Source organism: Acinonyx jubatus, chromosome E4, assembly GCF_027475565.1.
Source record: "Acinonyx jubatus isolate Ajub_Pintada_27869175 chromosome E4, VMU_Ajub_asm_v1.0, whole genome shotgun sequence".
NCBI classification, from domain to species: domain Eukaryota; kingdom Metazoa; phylum Chordata; class Mammalia; order Carnivora; family Felidae; genus Acinonyx; species Acinonyx jubatus.
This window is the reverse complement of record NC_069395.1, coordinates 15,858,901-15,881,141: the sequence shown is the minus strand read 5'-3', so window position 1 is coordinate 15,881,141 and position 22,241 is coordinate 15,858,901. Positions and strand designations below refer to the sequence as shown.

The 22,241-nt window shown below is 40.9% G+C and overlaps 1 protein-coding gene across 1 annotated transcript in view; it reads right to left on the bottom strand.

Moving 5' to 3' along the window:
• Nucleotides 1–22,241, bottom strand: part of USH2A (usherin) — a 725,654-nt gene that overhangs the window by 46,593 nt on the left and 656,820 nt on the right. The window contains exons 61-63 of the mRNA XM_015077386.3: nucleotides 10,246–10,473; nucleotides 4,262–5,778; nucleotides 1,199–1,520 (exon numbers count right to left, since the gene is read on the bottom strand). Of these exons, the coding sequence (XP_014932872.3) occupies nucleotides 1,199–1,520; nucleotides 4,262–5,778; nucleotides 10,246–10,473 (2,067 nt within the window). The remainder of the gene's footprint in view (nucleotides 1–1,198; nucleotides 1,521–4,261; nucleotides 5,779–10,245; nucleotides 10,474–22,241) is intronic.

The window sequence follows — 22,241 nt, the reverse complement described above, 5'->3', positions numbered from 1 at the left end:
ATTATTGGCCAAAAATACACTCTCCTCACACTAAAATATTACCTCTAATTACTATCCTCACTGATTTGCTCCACATATTTCTAGTGACTTAGTGATTTTATTACTTCTGGGTATGGTAAGCCATTCAAGGCTCAGTTTCCTCTTTTAAAAACTTGCATTTGGCATTGTGCCTGGCACTGAGTGCTTGCAGCTTGTATCAACCAGCGAGCTTCGGACTCCAAGTGAGAAAATGATTCTGACTTAAGCAAAAGGGAGTTTCTTGGGAGAATCTGGAATTAAAAGAACAGTTGAATGATCGAGCCTGCAAATTGCAGGGATAAAAAAGAAAAGCTTTTGGATTGAGACTGGGGATATTTTATCAGGACTTCTCACCTCTGCCTTTTAAAATTGTGAGTCACCGTGCTGAGGATCAAGCCCCAGATGAATCTGAGGGGCTGAGCATGGCCCCGGTGCCCATCACTTGGTTAGGAGACAGCCTGACACATTCAGGGAACGATACTCCCACCAAACCTGGGCAAGGGGTAGGGGGGATCATCCCCCCGGGGAAGTGGGGTGCTATCATAAGAGGAATCAAAAGCACTCTGGTAGCACGACAAAGTAAACCTAACAGAAGTCCTGTATAGATTTCAAAACGTTTTCCGAATATTTTTCTCAATTCTCAACTTTTTAGGGATATGCAAAGTCTGATTTTTTAGGCTGCTCTCATACAAAACTTGATTCGTCCCCATGAGCAGGTTAGCTGTTTTCCTCTAGACATTCCTCAACATTCCACATCTTTCTTGAGCACAGAGGGTGAAGGTACTTGCCACTGGGTTTTGCTTTATCTTGGTACAATGAATGAGTTACTTTCAAAGTGATTTTTTAACAAGGAGTGTTTCCTGCCAAGGCAATACTGACAGAGGGAAGCTTAATGGTAGAAATTACTTCATTAATAAGAAATGCAAATACTTCACCTGAAATTTACATAGGAATAACAAGCACATATCACATGGATCAAGAACCAAGGAAATGAAGAAGGCAAATGAATGTGGTCTTTCCCCCCTCATTTACTGCTTACAAATTTTTAAAGGACCTTATTAAATTCCTTAAGCTCCATGTCTCTTTAAGTGGCTTTTCATATTGCAAGTGATTTTTACAGGCAGGTGCTGACGTGCGCCTACAATCTCAGTGTGGATTGGTGATAATACACATTTCTTACCTGATACTCATATTCTGTGAAAGGCGACAGTTCAAAGTCCGTGAAAGAGGTTGAGCTTCCGTTATAGGTTAGCACTGGATTCGATTTTCCGGGCTGAGTTGCTATTTGTCTTCTGTACAACTCATAATGTAAAACGTTTCCATTTGGCTGAAGCGGTCCTGTCCATAAAAGGGAAATCACGGGCTGGAACCCCCCTGGTGCCATCCGTACCTCGACATGTGGAGGCGGTTGCACCTGGGGTGCGACCTCAGGGGTCTCTGTGGATGTCCAGTCACTTGATGCACACCCCAGCATGGTGCAGGCTTGAATTCGTACTTCATACCTTCAGGACACAAGGCAGAAACTGCCCATTATTGGCAAAATAGATTTTCACGGAAAGGATCTTTAAAAGACTGTTTTTCGAAGAGAAAAAGACAACTAAGTTCATGTTTATTCTTATCTACAGCTAGCCTTTTTAAAGAACGACAAAGTTCTATTTCCATGAAAATTTTAGAACATGTTAAATCATCCTGGCTTTCCAAACTAAAACAGATTCTCATCTGTCCGGAAAGGGGTGGGCACAATTCTTCCCTAAACAGGAATGTAAGGAATAAATGAACTTTCAAGATTCTCTCCAACATAAAAAAAATTCTGGTACGCTGCAGAATTACTTAACACAGTGATGACGAATGTGCATCTTGGTAGGTATGAACCAGTTTTCAGTAGCCTTGGGCTTCTTCTACATCTGCAGCTGGGGCTGAATGATTCCCCAGGAATGTTTCCAGGTCATGAAGGAACATCATGGAGTTAAAGTCTCCGTGGTAATAAATCCCCTCACCTGATACCTGACATCTTAAAATAGGCTCTCTTACACCACAGAAAGACCTTTTGGGGCCAAAGTTAACCCAGCTACACGCTAGATTATCAATCATGGAGACACCTTATCACCATCCAGTTAAACTCAACCAATCAATTATGTTTTGCCTCGTAGTTGGTCTGCTGCTGCCTAGAAAGTTCTATTTACATAGCTGGCACTTTCCCTTTCCAACAAGAGGGGCTTTTGTTAGTATTAAGTGCCTATGGCTGCACGTAAGTGCTTTTTTCCCTCTGTTCCCATGCCCTGCTGATTTTACGACATCCTTGGTTTTCCCTCAAGCCACAGCCACCTTTCTTTCCATCTTTGTTTCCTTTGTTTCCTACCTTTTCCTCTTCTCTTTTCTGCTTTCTCTCCTCTTACCACTGCTTTCTGTTCTCTTCCTTGCTTTTTTTCTATTTCTCCTTCCCTCTTCTTTTTCCCACTTTCCCTTCTCCATTACACTTCTTTTTCCTTCTTTTGTGACATCTTTCATTCCCGCTTTCTGCTTCTCCTTCCTGTCTGCTCCTCCCATGCTTATCTCCACCGTGATGAGACTACTGGTTTATGGGCACATCAGTTCGTGGGTGCATATGGCAGATCTGACTCCAAAACAATTCTGTGAAGTCAATTGTCCACACATGGATCGTTTTCCAGATTATCTGTGGCAGTTTTAAAATTCTGGCTCATGTGCCTTTTGCTACTTAGAGGATTCCCAGGCTCCTTCTTCCTACTGATCAGCTGGAGGTGCCCAGGAGGACACGCTAATTTGCAGTATTCAGTAGACATTAAGCTGCTAGAAAAACCACAAACTACATGAAGTCCAACTTCATCTACAAGTGAGAGGCTATTTTAAGTCATTTACTGTCACTTACATCTTCAATTAGAGTGGAGAGTAAAGAGGACATCTCTTATCCCCTTAAATATCATCGCTAGGCTTATGAGGCTATCAAGCTTTTTTCCCCCTCCCCAGCCTGTGAGAAGTGCTCCTCTCACCTCTGGAAACTTTATTCTTCTCTAGAAATATTTCTGAGTAAGAGTTTCAAAGGGGAGCAACTTGATACGATTTTTAAAACTTGCAGGTACCAGTCAGGTAAAAAAGAAGTCAGAATAAAATGTATAGCTGTGCAGCTAACCTGGGTCTCTTTAATGCCCTGAATCAGAGTCAGATAAAAGGCAACTCACACAGCATGTGGATTAGCTATGAAAGATACCTACGGAAGTTTTAATTACTGTTTAATATTTAATGCGACCTTAAATAATTGTCATGAGTAGATGCATAAGACCATGAATGTTTCATTTAAACAGCACTATATATCAGAGATAATTATAGGAGGGATCTAATCTACACATCAGTAGATTACAATAATAGCTGAATTTTAGCAGTGGTGGTTGGAAATCAACACTCTTTCAGCCTTTAATTTTTTTTAAGTGGTTCTCTTCATTTTACTAAATTTTAAGCATAAAATGTCTTTTATTACTCTTCTCCTTGGGGATGTAAGTTACTTAAAATGTGATGGGGAAAAATGCCAAGTAATTCTTTAAGCTATAGGAAAAGGGCCAGTGGGAAGGTTCCTTCGTGTAGAGAGACACACATCCATGCACGTCAGAGAGCCCAGAGTAGGATCAGTGAGACACATGAGCTGGCAAAGTGGCACTGTCCTCGGAAGTCATGAGATCAGAGCTGGGGAAACCCTAAGGGGATGAGGGTATAGAGTCACATGAGTCTCATTATCCCTGGCACAAGTGCAAGATTCCGTAGAAAAGGCTCTCCCCAAAACAAAATTTGGGTCAGTCCAACTCTGGCTGGTAATAACTCACTGGCGCCTTTTTGATCTTTAAAATAATACCCAATTTTTTTCACAGACTGGGTCAGATAACCCCATTTGGGCTCTCAGAACTGTCTAGGGGCCTGTGTGTTTTCAGGAGGGTCTAAACTCAGGGAAGGGGTCCCATCTCTGTATCACTTGTCCCAGACATTGTGGTGAATTGCAAACATTTCTGAAAAAAACGGACTCTCAAGATACCACCTGCAAGCATTTTGCTTTCTAAAAGTTATGCAAACAAGCTTTGGCCGGATGAGGATGTTGCTAGTCCACTGTCAGTGCTTACATGATCAGGGGTTGGGGACATCCTACATCTTGTTTTAAAGTTTTCATTTACACTGTTCAAGGGCTTACACTATAGAAAGGACAGTGTTGCTCTTAGAAAACCCGGAGTCGACTACCTACCTGTGAAATGGTTTCAGCTGGTCTACTATGAGTGACTGTGTGTCAAAAGAATTATGAGTTGTGTTTATGTGTATGGTTTTTGTTTCTTTATCAAATAGCTCTCGGAGAAAGAGGGTGTAGTTGACGATATCGCCATTTGTCCTCACTGGGGCATCCCAGTTGACTGAAATCTCTTGAGGGCCCTTAGCCTTCAATTTTGGGGGTTCTATCCCTGAAGGCGCTGAGGGGCTGGTTCTGTCTTTGACGAGTGGACTCAAAACCCCACCTTGGCTGTTGTTGGCGGCCACTGTGTAGCCATACTCCACACCTGGGGTGAGAGTGAAATCATGATAGCGTGTTTCCAGGCCAGTGTAGACAATGGTTCCATCCCGTCTAAGTTCATAACTTCTGATCTGGCCATTTGAGTTTCTTGGAGGTTTCCAGGTGATCTCTATTGACTCTGAGCCTGTGACTTGCAGTTTTGGAGGGTCCATGTTCTGCGGTGGGGCCTCCATTGTCCAGGCAGATTTTGATGCGCTAGCTGTACAACCTCCTTTTGTGCAGGCCACCAGGGAGAAATCATACTGAGTATAAGGCTGCAGGTGGGAAACCAGCAGGGACAGGCCCTGCCCAGCAAGGTACTCCTTCCCGTCCAATCTCAGCAAATATTTAGTGATCTTTCCATTTTGAATTGATGGCGGTGACCACGATACATTTATTTGGGTAGCACTGATGACCCAGAGAGCTGGAGGGCTGACCCCGGCTGGAGCTGCCTCGAGGGTTGTAATGCTAGTGGGTTTGCTCGAGGAGCAGCCTCCACTTGAACAGGCGATGACCGCATAACTGTATGTGGAGAACGGAAGCAGCTCTTCATCGGTATAATTGAAAGTCACGGCATCAAAGCTGAAAGGATAGAGCACTCCGTTCCTTTGAAGTTTATACGACTGGATAATACCATTAGGCTGTTCTGGCGGGATCCAGGAAATCAGCAGTTTTGGGGGACTCGTAGATGCATAGGCTATTTCAGGGGGAGAGACGCCTTCTGGGGGCGCCTGCATTGTCTTTACCACACTCCAAGAGCTCCAGGTGTGACCTGCCGAATTCCAAGTGTGGATTTTATATTCACACCGCGTCCATGGTTGTAAACCAGTGTCAGTATATATAAATGTGTTCCTTCCTGTATTATATTCCGTGAAAACAATTTTCTCATCAGCCTCGATTGTCTGATTTCCCCAAGCTTTTCCCTCAAAGCACCTGCGAATCACTTCATAGCGAATTATCTTTCCATTTGGGTGTATAGGCTCAGACCAGCTCAGCTCAATGCTTGCGGGTCCCACGGACTGGATGGTAGGAGCCAGCTGAGAGTGGGGAGGGGCTTCATCTGTCCACAGAGGCTGGGGCACTGAGTGTGTACAACCAGCCCTGGTGCAGGCCTCCAGGGTCAGTGTGTAGAGAGTGAAAGGGTCCAGGCGTCGGAAGAGAAACTCACGATTCAGGCCCGCGTACTCGAGGATACCCTCACTGAAGACGTTGTATGTCTGTAGGAAGAAGAGAAGCAGAGGGAAAATAATGTGTAGCCTATGATTTCTTGGTGTAGTTATTTTGTCCCTTTTACCCTTCTCACCCTCCAATTTTTCCTTTTGATAATCCCAATCCAGATGAAGCATTCTGATATTAGTTTTGGGAATGTGCTCTTTTCCAGTTACTGTAACTGTAACAAAAAGTCCACAGAAAGTCCACAAAAAGAGGAACAATAGTTTCCTTTGCCTTTTTTTTAAACGTTGGATATCATGTAAGCACATATCTAAAAGCTAAGGACTATTGAAGCTGATTCTTTGGCTTAAAAAGTGCTCATGGGGTTTCCTCTTATTTTTGTTTTTTAAAAAGGAACAGTATTCAAATACACTGTTTTATAGATGACAAGCACTTTGGGTCTCATTCTGAGTGGGGTAAGTAAGAACTATCTACATTGTCTCCTACGGCATTTACTGGGAAATGGAATTATAATGCTTAATCATTTGTACCAGGGTGCCAAGCCTGAAGATGTCTGTGTATCCGTGTGTGGGCACACATACATGCACATATATACATATGTATGTTATACATATATACACAAATGTAGATGCAGACTTTGATGAGTAGAAGGTGGAGAACCCCTCTCTCCCCCTCCCCGTATTCTCTCGCATGCCTTGGAAGAATTGCTCCTTTGGAGCAACGTGTTCTTTTGTTGGGGAAAATCTTCTGAGCACTCATGATAAATGTAGAGCAAATTTTCATTCCATATTATTCATTGTTCTTTGGGAAAGATGAGAAGTAACTCAACTTGAATATAGATGTTTTTGTATAGTGATTTCCTACCCTCTTCCAGCCTCAGTGCACCTGAGAGATACGATACATTCTTGGGGATGGTGGTGACTCCCTAGGGTGGCCTCCCTCAAGTGGGGCTGGGACGTATATCAGAATCTCTTGGGAGGCAAATCTAGTTTGAAACATTCTCAACAGGAAACTTAACTTCGACTGGACTGTTGATATACTTTAATGTTATTTAAGATGAAATAGCCTAGGCTTTTGGAAATCTGTTTATGTTGGACTCCCATATTTCAGTGTGATTTTTTTCTAGTTGGGATCCTAGTGCAAGCTCACATCCCTGAGGGAAGAGAAATAGTATAGTTTCTGAAGAAAGCTCAGCTTCCATAATCAAATTGAAAGCCTCTATGAGTCACTGAGCCCCTTCATATTCACCTAGCAAATCTCTATCTAGTATTAAATTTAGCTTTCCCTCTGTACCTTAGCTTCTCTCTGGGTTTGGGAGAAAACACTCAGATATGCTGACTGGTCTCACTTTAAATTTCTTACTATAAATGTTAAGTCCTGTTCTATTCCTCTGTATGTTTGCTCTTTCATTTTCCAAAGTGATGCTTTCATATCTTCTCTTTTCCCCAATACCTGCCAACACCCTCTTCCCTGTCTCACAGGTGGCTGTTGACAGAACCCTATATTTGATTGGGAAAACAGAAGCAGTCAGAAAGGAATATTCTCATGTTATATATGATCGTCACCGTATCCATGTGGATCTAGACTTACACTGTTCCCCCTCCTTCCTCATTCTATGGATGAAGTATCTCTGCCCCTGTGTGGCCCACCTGAGCCCTGGATCCCATATCTCCCCCTTCCTACAGCTCTCACTCCTGCCATCATTCTCATTATCTCTTGCATCACCGATTGATCTCCCTCTACTGGGCTATTTCCATTAGTGTTTAAATGTACTCTAGTATCTTTCATTGATTTTTAAATAAAACTTCTTGACACTATAGTCCGCCAGCTACTGCCCAGTTTCTCTGCTTTTCCCCTATACTTCTTTAAAGAGTTGTTTATCCTCAATTCCTTCTCTTCCCATTTTCTCCTCAGGCCATCCCAACCAGGTTTCTCATTTCACCACTTGATCTCCTTGTCAAGGTCAAAATGATTATGTCATTTCCTGATCCAGGGTGACTTCTCTGCCCTCATTCCACTTGATCTCTCAACAGCATTCAACAGACTCTCTCCACAGTTTTGAGATGTCCCACTCATCTACTTTTCCTTCTACCTCACCTGCCTCTTCTCAATGTTCTTTGCTGGCCCCACTTCCTCCTCTAGACCTCCAAATTTTTGTATTCCCCAGAGCCTGAGCCTAGTCTCTCATCATCTCTAGTTATATTCTCTTATGCCTGATTTCCTCCAGGCACATGGATTTACACACCACCCATATACTATAAATACCTATGAATATAGGTATATTTATGTTTGTGAAGAACTGCCTCGAGAATTCTAGATTTCTACCTCCAACTGCCTACTTACCCCTTCAAACCTGTAGAATTTCCACCCTTACTTACCCAGTCAAGGACTCAGGGCCTGAACTATCCCTTTTCATTCATATTTCACATCCAGTCCATTAACAGATCTTGTGAACTTTGCTTTCTGGATGTATCTCCATTCCACCCACGTCCTGTACCCTCACAGCACCCACTCATTCTACCCTGAGTTTTTAATATCTCCTAAACTCATCTGGTCTTCTTGGAGTCCATTTTCTACATAGCAGCCAGAGTGATTTTGAAAAACATGAATTTGATTATGCTACTCCTTTGCCTGAACCCTCCAGTAATTTTTCATTGCACTTAGAATAAATTCCAAACTCATCACAGCCCACAAGGTTGGGCACAGTCCACCTCCTACCAATCTGCCAATCTCATCTTTCTCTCCCTCCCAATGCTTCAACCACAGTGGCTTTCTTCCCTTCATTTGAACACACCAAGTTCATTCCTGGCTTCAGGCCTTGCATTTGCTGTTCACTTTGTCCGAAACATTTTGCTCTCATATCTTCACATGACTGACTCGGTCTTGTCATTCAGGGCTCAGCTCAAATGTCAACTCAATTCAAATGATCATCCATTCTAAAATAGCCTGAGCAGGCATAATTATATTATTCTATTTAATTTTCTTTATAGTATTCATTCTGCTCTGAAATTCTCTTGTTTATTTGTGTACTAGCTTTTTGTTTGCCTCTCTGTACCCCCACCATTCATGCACACACACACACACACACACACACACACACACACACACAGGTAAGGTGTGTGATAGCAGGGATCTTGCCTGTTTTGTTCACTCCTGAATAAATGCCTGGTACTTAGTAGAAGCTCAATAAATATTTGGTGAAATGGAAATGAAGATAAAGGAGTAGATATTCCTGTTGTCAATCATGCCAGGAAAAGGCAGACACCAGCATGGGAAACAAACACTCACAAAGGGAGGTACTTTGATGAGTGTGAAAAGAGAGATTCTTTTCTCTGATGAAATCTTAGGGCTCTGGCTTGGATTTTAAGACCACGGATCCTCCAGGTTCAACCTCCTGTACTAGAGTAGGGGAAGTCAGGCTCTGTCACACGTGGCAGGCTTATAGAAAGCGGCCTACTTCTGCTGCCTGTGGCAGGGCTGGCACTCAGCTGAGAGGCGGCCATTGGGCTAAGCAGCAAGGCTGTTACATGGAGGCCCACGAGGATGGGCCTGAGCCTGTGAGCTCGCATGACAGTTCTAAGTTTTTGCTGTAGGTAGTATCTGCTGTCATCTTCCTTACAGGGTTTGTAGAGAAGCTTTCAGCAAAGTTACAGCTTAGTCTTAACTGTTCTGTGTGGAATTAACAGGGGACTCTTTGCCATCTTGAGAGGGAGTGGTAAAGGAAGGCAGAGGGTCTGGAGCAGCTGCGGGCTGGGGAATTCTGCAGAAGGTAGGTGATGAGGGCCTAACTGCTGGTCCAAGACTAGAGGCAGTAATAGACTGACAGGTAAGTCCCCCTACCGTTGGAGAGGAACATTAGAGAGGGAGACGAAGGCTGGCTTTCACAAGGGTGATTGTTCAAAGTATCTAAATGCAGTCTGATAATGGAAATGCAACTTTCTTTGTGCTCATAGACCAGTGAAACGTGAGACATCTATGACATTAATAAGATGACTCCTCATGGTTATGTATGGAGGTGGGGGAGTCAGCAGACATGTAGGGCTTCCTGTCCTCTGCTTAGTGAGCTCTGCTCACAGTGTAAGTTAGGCAAGTCTTGAGTAAATAACTGGGCAGGGTAATTCAGGAGGCAGTAAGAACAATCATTTAGGGTTCAGTTTTAGCGTGACTTCCTGACTTCAAATTGCAATTCAGTCATTTGCAATGTGGGCTTGGGCAATTATTTAGCCTTTATTATGCCTCATGAAGTTTAGTGGTAGCTACCTGGTAGTGTTGATGTGAAAATTAAATGAGATAATCCACACAGTGCACTTAGCTCAGTGTTGGGTTCATAGCAAGCATAACACACGGGAGCCAGTTTTCTCTGATCTATGATTAAGTGCCTGGAGGAGCGATCAAGGAGAATTAAACCGACTGTGAAGGGTGTTTTCCCACAGTGACATGATGGCATGTCAGGGCTCATCTATTTATCTGGAGAACACCAAACATGCCTTCATATTCAGGGTAGACGTTACCTTAATCACACCATTGGTTTTTACAGGCTCTGACCACTGTAGCAACAATGCTCGGCCGTTCTCTTGCTGTTCCACTGTGAAGTTGCTCAGTCCACTTGGGGAAGATTCTAGGGTGTGAACCATAGTCCAAGGGCTTGAAACTTCTCCTGCCTGGTTTGTGGCCACAATTCCAATGTGATATGTTGTGAATGGTTCTAACCCAAACAGGTGGGCTTGATGGCTTGTACCCTGTAATGAAAATTAACAGGTTAGTTTTCTTTTAGGAACTGCTAATAATTGCTGGGAGGTCATTCTCTGACCAAGGTACATGAGCAATGGCAGCACAAACATCACAACAGAGTTTTGAATTATTAAGAAAACAATGTGGTTTTTTTCTTGTTCTTCCCACCTGCATGTAATATCTAATGTGTGATTTCAGACATTTGCAATGTATAGATCAAATAGGATCCTTGCCTTTACAGAGCTGGCAACCCAAAGGATGTGATACATAACATAAAGAAAGAGTCTTGGGGCGCCTGGGTGGCTCAGTTGGTTAAGCGTCCAACTTCGGCTCAGGTTGTGATCTTGAGGTTTGTAGGTATGAGCCCCGCTCGGGCTCTGTGCTGACAGCTCAGAGTCTGGAGCCTGCTTCGGATTCTGTGTCTCCTCTCTCTCTTCCCCTCCCCTGCTCATGCTCTGTCTCTCTCTTTTCCAAAAATAAATAAACATTAAAAAAAAATCTATAATGCTTCAGGTCAGTGCTGTATCTATCTCACAATGGAGACCCGTGGCACCGGGTTGCAGGACAAAGAATGGGATAATCCTAAGGGTTTGGAGAGTTAACTGAGACAGTCCTAATTCTTTTTCATTAATCTCTTATACTATTTGTTTATACCTCCCCAATCTCCCTCTTGCATTCTCTTGGTGCATATTTATATTTTACAAATGCAATAAAACAAACACAAGAAAACAAAAACAACAAGGTACCTGAACTATAAATGAACAAACACCTTAGAGAAGTCTACTAGTGATAAATATGTGAAGATATTCTCATTTGTTAAAAACACCATGACTAAAACTATAAAACTTACCAAAAGTAATTGTTAGTTAGGCTTTGAGAACTTGGTTTTTGTTGATTTAAAAGGAAAAAGAAAGGATAGCAGAATTAGTTTTTTTTTTTTTTCTGCTTGGGGAGAACATTTAACATATTTTACATCACTAAAAACTGGAACTAAAAGTCTTCATGTTTGAGAGAGCCCAGGGTGCTCTTTCTACATCTGGGCCAGATGGATATGTCTGTTTACAGATAGCAACTATGACTGCAAGTGGACCAGTAATGTGTCTATGGGTAAACACACACACATGCACCCAGACACACACACACACACACACACACACACACATACCCAGAGACACCCTCGCCCCCCCCCCCCCCCCCCGCTGCCCCACACACAGTGTTTTGTACAACGCTCATTGAATGTGAATAATCATGAGGAAGTTTTGACTGGTTTAATGGGATATTCACACTTAACGGTGTGTGAGATCAGGTTCAGTTTGTTAGATGTTTAAATATGACAGATAGCTTTCAATTGTCCTTTCCTCTCTTGTTGCTGGGCACAGGAGGAAGAATGTGAGGTAGGGAAGAGGAAATTAGTTCTAAGAATAGGTACCAAAAGCATCAAATGAAGTTATGTGAATGGAAATTCTCCTTAATTTTGAGACACCCAAATGTAATTTTGAATCTAAAACAAGTTGGTAAAAGTGAACTGAAATATTTTTCAAAAACCTTGTTACACAAAACCAAAACATCATAGAGATAATTTTTGACAACCTTTCCTCACATTCTTGGTTATAAGTTTCAACTGTTTAATGTCCCTTCTTATGTGTTAAACACAAGCAAGAAAATATAATTGCCTGTATTTATCAAAAACTTGTAAGTTAATTTTCCTCTCTCAATAAGTCCCATTATGATATTACATGCTAACCTCTTGAAATCTTTTAATATTTAAACATTTGCTAAGCGACCAGACTCTGAAACAAATTTTATAGAAATACTAATTTCTCTTTTTTAAAATATTAAAAGTTAGATCATAAATATTTAAAACTTATTTCTCCACAACATTGGATTGGTCTTTTAGATAAATATAGCACAGAACTAGAATGTCCATAATGAATATTAAATCTGAAGATGCTACAAGTCCCGATTACAAACATTCTTTTCTGATAAATGATTCCTTTTCTGTAGAAATAGGGCAAACATGGGCAAGATTAATAATGCAAAAAAGAAAAACTCTTTGTTCAGAATATTCAGTAATAGATGCCAAAAAAGCATAAGCTCCAAAGCAAATAGTAATCACCTCTAACAGATTATATATAAAAAAGGTAGGCTGTTGGGGGACATTTAGAGATAGCTTTTGTCATAAGAAACATGAAAAGCATGTGGGCTATAAAGCAAAAACATATGTATATTGTCAATAGCAGCACCTGCTCAATTACAGTTTATTTCAGGGCTGAGAATTCCATTCAGCCCCTAGATGGCAATACTATCAAACACTTTTGGTAACATGAGTACTTAATGATTAACAACCGGCATTCAGTCATCCAACACACTCCAGGCAACCATTAAAAAAATAACAAAACTGATTTCATTATAGATCCTTTTAATAAACATTTATAGCTCAGATTCTCAGAAAGCAAAAGTATTCAAAATGCCCCAGACTCAAAACCTCCGCCATCTAATGTAGAAATATGACCTGCTGATCTCAAGTTGAAGTTCGTGCATGCCTGGCACCTAGATTACTCCTTCAAAAGGTGATTACAATAGTTGTGCTTACTTTGGTTTGTATCTTAAAAAGAAAAAAAAGGAAAAGGAGAATCTCATGTTGTAAATGTAAAGGATAATTTTTATATCATAAATTATGCTGAGAACAGGTTCCCATAATGTGTTGTTACTCCTGAAGAGCTACAACACACACACACACACACACACACACACACACACACACACACCTTAAATAAAGCTCATTAATAGCTGTGCTTTTTGTCAATGTTTAGTAAAGTCCACATGAAAAAAAATGAAGAAAATTTTAAAATGGCAAGACAATCCTTACCGGTATATTCTTCAATATTTAAGAAAATAATTTGTATTATTCTCTCTTGAGTGGATTTCCAACACCAACATTCACTATTTTAGAATCCTGCTGTAAAATTTGGGCACAGTTAATTCTGTGGATTGGGTTGTATTTTGTTTATTCAGTTACTTGTGTTTTTCCTTAGATTCAGATTTGCTTGAGCATGGTCTATCTTAAGTGTTTAAGATTAAATTTCTTCCTTTGGAGGGGTGCCTGGGTGGCTCAGTCAGTTGAGCATCAATTTCAGCTCAGGTCATGATCTTGGTTGGTGAGATTAAGCCTCACATTGGGCTCTGTGCTGACAGCTTGGAGCCTGGAGCCTGCTTTGGATTCTGTATCTCTCTCTCTTTGCCCCTAGCCTGCTCATGGTCTGTCTTTCTCTCTCTCAAAGATAAACATTAAAAAATAAAAATTAAAAAAAAACATTAAAAAAATTCTTCCCTTGAAGAAGGAAGTCTCAGTAGTCTCCTACTGACTAGTAAAAGTCATCATTAAAAACCTTCTTTTATGTTTCATTCCTTTGCTCCCTGCCCTCCTTCCCTTCCCTATGGAAATGATCTTGATTCAATACTCTGACTCCTTCCTCTTCATTAGTTTGCTCCTTCTTTCCCTCACTCTTCCACCTTACCGATTCTTAGGAGACAGATTTCTTGCTATTGCTGATCTCTGGGCTATTGGCTTGTGCTAGCTTCCCACTTGTCCTTGTCCTTTCTGTGTTCACAACCACCTACTATTCATATTTTTATTCTAGAAGTATATTACCTACTTTCGTTAGGCAACAGATGGAAAGAATTATTCAACAGAGGAAAACAGGAATAATCCATTTTCTGCAATCTAATATTTCCAATGAAACTTTGCTTTTTTTTTTTAAAGAAACTCTTATGCATGAGTGTCAGAATCTGGATACAAATCAGTGTGTCCTTTTATGAGACATAAAGACAAGACTCTCTGGAACACTCTGCCAGTTGAGGTTCTGCTGGCAATTTGAACTACATTTTAACCTCTCAACTCTGCTCTGGGGGCACATGAAACTACTTGGAGTGTTCAGCAGTCTGACAATTTTACACTATCTCCTCTGATTATTTTTGACGACTTGAAGTGCCCCAAAGGTGGCCATGGGGTCAATAGGTTTATGTAGGTTGAAAATGATCAAAAATTACCATTGATCTGTAGCTGTCAATAAAAGGCTGCGTGGGGAGACTCCCTGCACAAATGTTTAAACTGCATAAGGCAACCTAACTTAGTCATCTTCGAGTCTATTGATCTGATGATCCAGCAGTTTCCAAAGCTTCCCCTCTGGTCTTTGTGGTGCATTTTCACTGAACCCACTTACCTTGGCACTTAGGAATCTTTTTGCCCTGCTCCTGGTAATGAACCCAAATAGTGGTAAACAGGCACTGCTGTGCTCATAAACTGTATTATGTGTGCTTATTGCATTTCGGAAGGGGCTAATCTTCCGGGTCACCATCAACTTCATTCCCAGCTGATGGAGTTTCTGCTGTCTATACTCCTCATCCTGGGGTCCTCATTTTTTTTTAGGTTTATTTATTTATCTTTTTGAGAGATAGATGGGGAGTGGTGTGGGGCAGAGAGACAGAAAGAGAAAGAGAGAGAATTCCAAGCAGGCTCAGCACTGTTAGTGCAGAGCCTGATGCAGGGCTTGAACTCGCCAACTGTGAGATCATGACTTGAGCCAAAACCAAGAGTCGAACGCTCAACCTACTGAGCCACCCCCAGGTGTACTCTGGGTCCTCATTTTAACATGCATGACTTTTGGCTTATAAATCCTAACCCGGTTACAAGATTCCTCCTTTGCTTTGTTAGTTATTGTGAATGCCAAGACCCAGAGACTATGTCACATCAAAAGTTTGATTTTTTTTTTTTGTACAAAGATAGCTTCAGAGAAAACTAAATTTAATTATATTAACCTCTGTTTAGTTGAACCACTTGGATGCTGCTTCTTGGTTTTATCATAAGTTATAGGTGCCTTGTCATAATGATATAATAAATAAATGGCTATAAGCAAGTTCTCAGTTTAGATTACAAATAAAACATGAGAAGTAGGAAAAGCTCTTATTTAGTCTTACATAAAAGTTATGGCTTTGGACAGTGCATCCAGTCAGTTGGGTGATTTACACCTTTTAATGCTGACAAATCAACACCAAATATTTTTGTAGATTTCTGAAAGCCAGATCATTTGAAGCATGGGTTCTGAAGATCTCTATTCCTTTCCATTTATAAAGTTAATTTTTAATTTCTCCAAAGTTGATGAACATATTTATATCTAGGATTCATTTTGTAAAGGTTACACCAGTCTCAATACAGAAGTGATCTTTATTACCCATAGTCATATATCAGGCTTAAATACTTACGCATAGTTATTTAAGTATGAGACTCCCAAACCTGCAAACTGTTACTGTAGAAAATTTCCACTGATTTCACATATGTATTTACTCCACCAGTGCCATCTCTGCCTACATACCTCCTGGCTGGTGGGGCAAAGACATTTTTTGATGGTGCACACATACATGTAGAGTTGTTCCAGAATCAAAGTTTGACTCATAATACAAGAAAAATAGAAGAAGACACCCTTTAGGATCATAGTTTATTGTTTTACATGCATGAACGGTGTGCATGTACTAGGGTGCACTGCTAAGTGGCATGTCAGAGCTGCCAAATGGCTAGTAGAAACATCTAGTGTTCTTGGTCAGTAGCTCCATTCAATTCTTTAAACACCTTGAAGCATTTGATAGGGACAAGATTCTACAAAGTTACTGTGGGGGATACAAAATGGTTAACACAGGTTCCTGACTCTTAGGGGCTTGGAATCTACTAGAGAAGGCCAATAATAAATATAGATATGCATAGTTTGGAGTGAGCTGAGTGCCAGGGAAATACTGAAGGGACACTTCTAATTGGGAAGGAGAGAGGTTGAAGAGTGGAGGCATATTTACTTGGGAGGTGGAATCTGATATAAGTCAGAAAAGATGCAGAGTTTGCATAGATAAAAACATCTGAGTGATTAAAAGAAAAAATACAGAAGGAAAAATGCAGGGTATGTTTGGGAACGAGCTGGGAGTTGCATAGGGCTGAATGTGCGGGGAATAGTGGGGATTAAAACTGGAAAAGAAATTGGTGGCAAGACTAAAGAGAGCTGTGAAAGTTACCCCACTTTTTCGGGATGAAATTGCTTGAGAAACACTGAGTAACATCAGGCAAACATTTTAAGAACCAATTTGGTATAAAGAGCTCTATCATGCAATTTGAGAGAATAAAGGGACTTTAAAATTTTGCCCTATCATGGTATAAGTCATAGTCAGTGACTGACGAAATAAAAAAATCTTCCAAGAATTAATGAAGGAATTCATTTAAACATTATTCATCCAATAAGTATGGACTGTCATATATAAAAGGTAATAGGACAGTATTTTCCTAGGAATAAGATTTTCAAAATCTTTATTGAATATTTGCTATGCCTCAAAAGGTGTAATTATTCTTTTAACACAAATGTTTGCATTTTGGTCACAAAGTGGGGATTATAAAAATTGGGCTGAGTTGAAGCCAATTATATGGTCCTCTGTCTGGACCACTATCAGAATCACATGTACCTGGCATATGGGGCCACATATTTGTGTAGGGACGTCCACACTCTTGCACCAGTCCCTTGTGCATATCAAACAGGTACACAGCAACTGGAAAAGGTTAGGGACACTATTGATGGCTACGACATAGAATGAAGCCAATTCAAATGTACACACAAGTGGTAAATCATTCCTAGCTCTGAGTTCCAGCTAATGTTTAAAGGCTTCATTTGAAAGATTTCAAGAAAGTATCAATGCATATCTTCCTTTTAAGTAATTATGATATGTATAAGTAAAAGTGATTACTCAGGGGCCCTTTGTTGTAGCAATTGTAAATTTCAAACCGAAAATGTTAAGTTTGGAGGGTTCATGGGCTAGTGCCATGGCGCACTTTTATGCCTTTACTCCCCAAAATATCTACACTCAGAAAAGATATGTAAAAGAGGGGTTTTCATTTTTTCTCTCTCAGAATACATCATTAATTTTATAATGGGGGGAGTGATGCAAAAAGAAGATTCAATTCACAGAGTTTTTTCTTCATAGACAAATGGGCTCTATCAATCTAATCTATAAAGCACAATCTAGAGATCTTGCAAAATGAACGATGTTACCTCAGTTACCATAAAAAAATTGGAGGAAAAAAAGAATGGTTTTGAAATGGCTCATTTTTCAAAAGAGAAGAGGGGAAAAAATTAAATCTGCGATAATTAAATTTTAAAATGGCAAATCAGTCACACTAAATATTAAAAAGCAGTACTTCTGATCTATCAAAATTAAAAATGTGCATACTCTGTGACCCAGCAATTCTATTCTGGCCATCTATTTTATGGCAATACTAGTAAAACTTTACTAAAATATATTTAAAAGAATTTCATTCCAGCCATAGTCTTGTAGTAGTCAATCTTTGATTGAGCAAGCCTTGATATTTACTGAAGGTTTCCTGTGTAATAAGCAGCATCCTAAGCTCTGAGGACACAGCAGAAAGCAAAGGATACATGGACACTAACCTCTTGAGTTTTACATTATAATGAGGAGAAATGGGCAATTGATAAGCCAAATAAAGAGAGAGAGAGAATTAGATATTGTGGTAAATTATGAAGGTAATAAGAGTGCTGAAATAGAGTTTGGGTTTAGGTGATGGGGAAGAGTGAGATTCTTGGTTTAAGAAGGGTGATTCAGATCCTTGATGAAGTTCCATTTAGGCAAGAATGCAGAAGAAACCAACCGTGTGAAGAACCAGAGAAGCTTTCAGGTGAAAGGGAAGAGCTTGGCATTTTTGCTGACAGAGAGAAGCCAGTGTGAGTGAGGGGGGAATGGCACTGCATAAGGTCAAAGTCATGGGCAGAAGCCAGGTGATGAAATCTTGTAGGCCAACATTAAAGAGTCTGATTCTAATTTCAGTGGAAAATTATTGAAGGCCTTTAAGCAAGGGAGTGACATGAATTAATTTAGGTTTTAAAGAAATCATTCTGGCTGCTCCGTGGAGAATATGTGTAGGGGTTGTATTAGTCTACTCAGGCTGCCAAAACAAAATATCATTGGCTTAAAAAATTAGAAATTTCTATTCACCCAGTTCTAGAGGCCAGAAATCCAGATCAAGGTGTCATCAGGGTTGGTTTCTGGTGAGGCCTCGCTACCTGGTTGTAGAGAGTTGTCTTCTTATTCTGTCCTCTCACTGCCTCTCCCTGCATGCACTTGGAGAGAGGGAGGGATCTCTTGTGTCTCTCTTTCTTCTTATAAGGGCACCAGTCCTATCAACCATTCTTACAACCTCATTTAACCTTAATTGCTTCCAAAAGTATCTACCTCCAAATACAGTCACACTGGGGGTTAGGGATTCAACATATGCATTTTAGGGGAACACAATTCCGTCCATAAGAGTCAAGAGGAGTGGATTCTGTGTAAGTCCAAGGAGGGGTGGTAGTGACTTGGTCTGGGGTGGTAATGGTAGAGATGGAACTAAGTGGATGGATTTATGTTTTGGAAGTAGAGCCAAGAGAATTATGACAGATTGAATGTAGAAGAAAAAAGGGAATGAGAAGAATCAAAAAGGACTTCGGTTTGCCTTGAAAGAAAGGGTGGGTGGTGTACCATTTGATGAGATGTGAAGTTGAAAGAGTATCAGATTTGCGGAAGGAGGGAATAATTTGGGGCATACGAAGTTGACATGTCACATAGATCTATGAATCTCTATTGGGTTAGGAATATACATCTGAGAGTCATACATCTCTCTCCTAATCCAGCCTCCAATCCAATGGCCTTCTCAACCTCTCCACTTTTATTTCTAATACATCTCAAATTCAGCAAGCGATCTCTTGATTTTCCCTTCTGTACAGTTTGTATTATGTTAAGTTGGTTAAAGTGAAACTACATATCTCAGAATCCCCTTTCTATGGCAGCCACATCCTAAGGTGACTGTGAATTATACCCTGGTACAATTACACTCCCCTTGAGTTTAGGCAGGACTCCATAACTTACTTCTAAACAATGTAAAATGTGTCATGTACATGAATATAAGAGACACCGTCTTAGTTGACTGAGAACAAAATTTTCCTGTTGGTCATGAGGAAGCAAGCTGCCGTGTTATGAGAGGGCTGTGAAGATCCCTGTAGCAGGGAACACTGGTGGCCTTTAGGGCCTGTGGGCCAATAGTCAAAATAACAATTCAGCACCCCCAGGCCTAAAATCATAAGGAAATGAATTCTGCCAACAACCTGAATGAGCTTGGAAGAAAATACCTCTTTAGTCTAGCCTCCAGATGAGAATGCAGCCCAGTGGACACGTTGATTCCAGCCTTGTGAGACTATGAACAAAGGACCCAACTAAGCCATGTCTAGACTTCTGATCCATGGGACTGTGAGATGACAAATATGTATTCTTTTTAAGCCACTATGTTTGTGGTAATTCGTTATGCAGCAGTAGGAAACTTCTACACCATCCCTTTATGGTTCTGGGTTAAAGTTGGTGAGGATTTGGAGGATGAAGTCAAGAAGCAACCATAATTCCTTGAAGTTCATTGAGATGAGAAATGGGGATAAATAGGCACAGAGGTGTAGGTTTCAGCTTGTCCAAATTCTCTTCTGCTCCGTATCTGGCTATCTCCAACTGCTGGCTCTGACCAAGAGTGGCCATGGGTCTATGATTTGATTCTTGGTATTGGCTTCATGGGGATGGTAGCTACCCAGAGGCACAGCTTCCCTTTGACATCTCCACAAATCTCCTCCTGACAGTCCCATGAACGTGGCCAGTCATGCCTGGCTTCTTAAACTGGCTGAGTGGCAGCTCTTCTACCTATCTTCTTACTCCTCTTTCCGGATTTTCACTTTTCCAGCCCTTCCTACAGTTATGTGAGCCCTAATTCCTATAGGACATCCCCTATCCCCATACCAATAGTGCTCAGATTTGTCAACTGAAATGTGTCTGATGCACCGACCAAAGCTGCTTCACCGGTAGTCTTACTTTCTAGGCAATAACTCGATCTTTCCAATTTCTTAGGCCCCAAACTTTGGATCCATCCTCTTTCCCTCACATCTACATTGGGTGATTAGGAAATAACATTGGGTTTATTTAACTACAAGATACATCCAGAATCCTACCGGTTCTTACCACCTTTGCTACAACCACCTTGCTCCAAGATATTCTCTTCCTCTTCCTTCACTGCCATAGTCAACTTGACTGGTCTCCCTGTTGTTGACCTTAATCTGGCCCCCACCCCCATCCACACAGCAATCAGAATAATATTTTTGAAACATGTCCAACCATAGGACCCCTTTGCTGAAAATCCCATGGTAGCTCTCATGTCATTCAGGGTATAACCTGTTCTTGCCCACATTTCCCTTCTGACGTCACCTCCCACCTTGCTCTCCACATGCAAGGTGCACTGTAGCTACACTGGGCTTGTTGTGATTCCTCAAACACATTAAACAAGCTCCTGTCTTGAGGGCCCTGTACAGGCTGTTTCCTCTGCCTGCAGCCCAATTTATCCACAAGTCCTCTTAGGTAACTTCAGCTCATCTTCTCATTGAGCCACTCTGTTTAAAATTGCAATCTACCATTTTCCTCTCCCACTCCTTCCATTTTGGAACCCCTTTTCTTGCTTCCTATTTTTCTGTTTTCCAAAGCATTCATCATTCCTTTCTGACATACCATGTAATCCATTTATTTATTATGATTATTATTTATTCTTTTTTATCTTTTTACTAGAATGTAAACTCCACTGGGGCAGAGATCTGTATGTGTTTCATTCTCTGCTCCATCTCAAGTGTCTCTAATTGTGCCTCATAGAGAGTAAGTGCTCAAAAATATTTGAGCTATCATGAATGTGGACAGAATTCAAACTGAAGGGAAGGGGTGAAGAAGAGAGTGCAGAGTAGGACTAAGAGGAGTCTGGGAAGAGAGGGAGCATCGAGGAGGAGAGCATAGGTAGAGGAGAGGGCCCGACACCAAAGAGGGACAGAGACAGGGCGAGGATGAGAAGCACAAGCAGAAGAGGACGAGGCAGTAACGACAACTAAGAAGGAACAGTGAAGTAGGAAGAAAACTAAGAGAGTGAGATTTCATGGACACCAAAGAAGAGGTGTCTGTTGCTTTGCAAACAGAGGTGTGGTCATCCGTGTCAAATGATGCTGAGATGTTAAAGAAGATACACACAGAAAGGCCTTTGGATTCACTGGCCAGTGGTCCTGATATAAGCTTTTTAGTGGAGTGTAGAGACAGAATTCTGATTGAAGAAGGAGGAAGAGAACCAGATGTGTGGAAGGAGAAGCAGAGACTATTAGCATAACCTCTTTTGAGAAGTTGGCTCTAAAAGAGAACAGGGAAAGGGGATGGTAGTTGGAGGGGCCTGTAGGGTCACATTCTTTTTTTTTTTTTTTTAAAGGAAGATACTAGAACATGTTAGTATATTGATAAGAAGTCTCCAATAATAAGGAAGAGATTGTTAATTCAGGACAGGAGATATATTTAAATATTAGGACTTCCTTCTCACTCTGCACGTAGAAACCAGGGTAGCCAGAATTCTGTGTTTGGCAAAAGGATCTGGATGTGCTCAGTTATCAGCCAATTAACTCGGCGTTTGCTTAGCATCTGCAGCAAGGCCGTGATTCATACTATGGCTGCCACTGTTGGTTGCTTAGCTCTTTTCATAGAGAAATCGGGGACAATGAAGCTTCATCCAAAAATGAAGTGGTAAATAAGCTGCAAGTCCTGTTATCTGTTAGGAACAGGGTAATTTTTAAAATGCTTTTTAATTAAATTATTACTTTTGATAAATTGTATCTCCCAAGTGAAGAGTACACAATGAAAA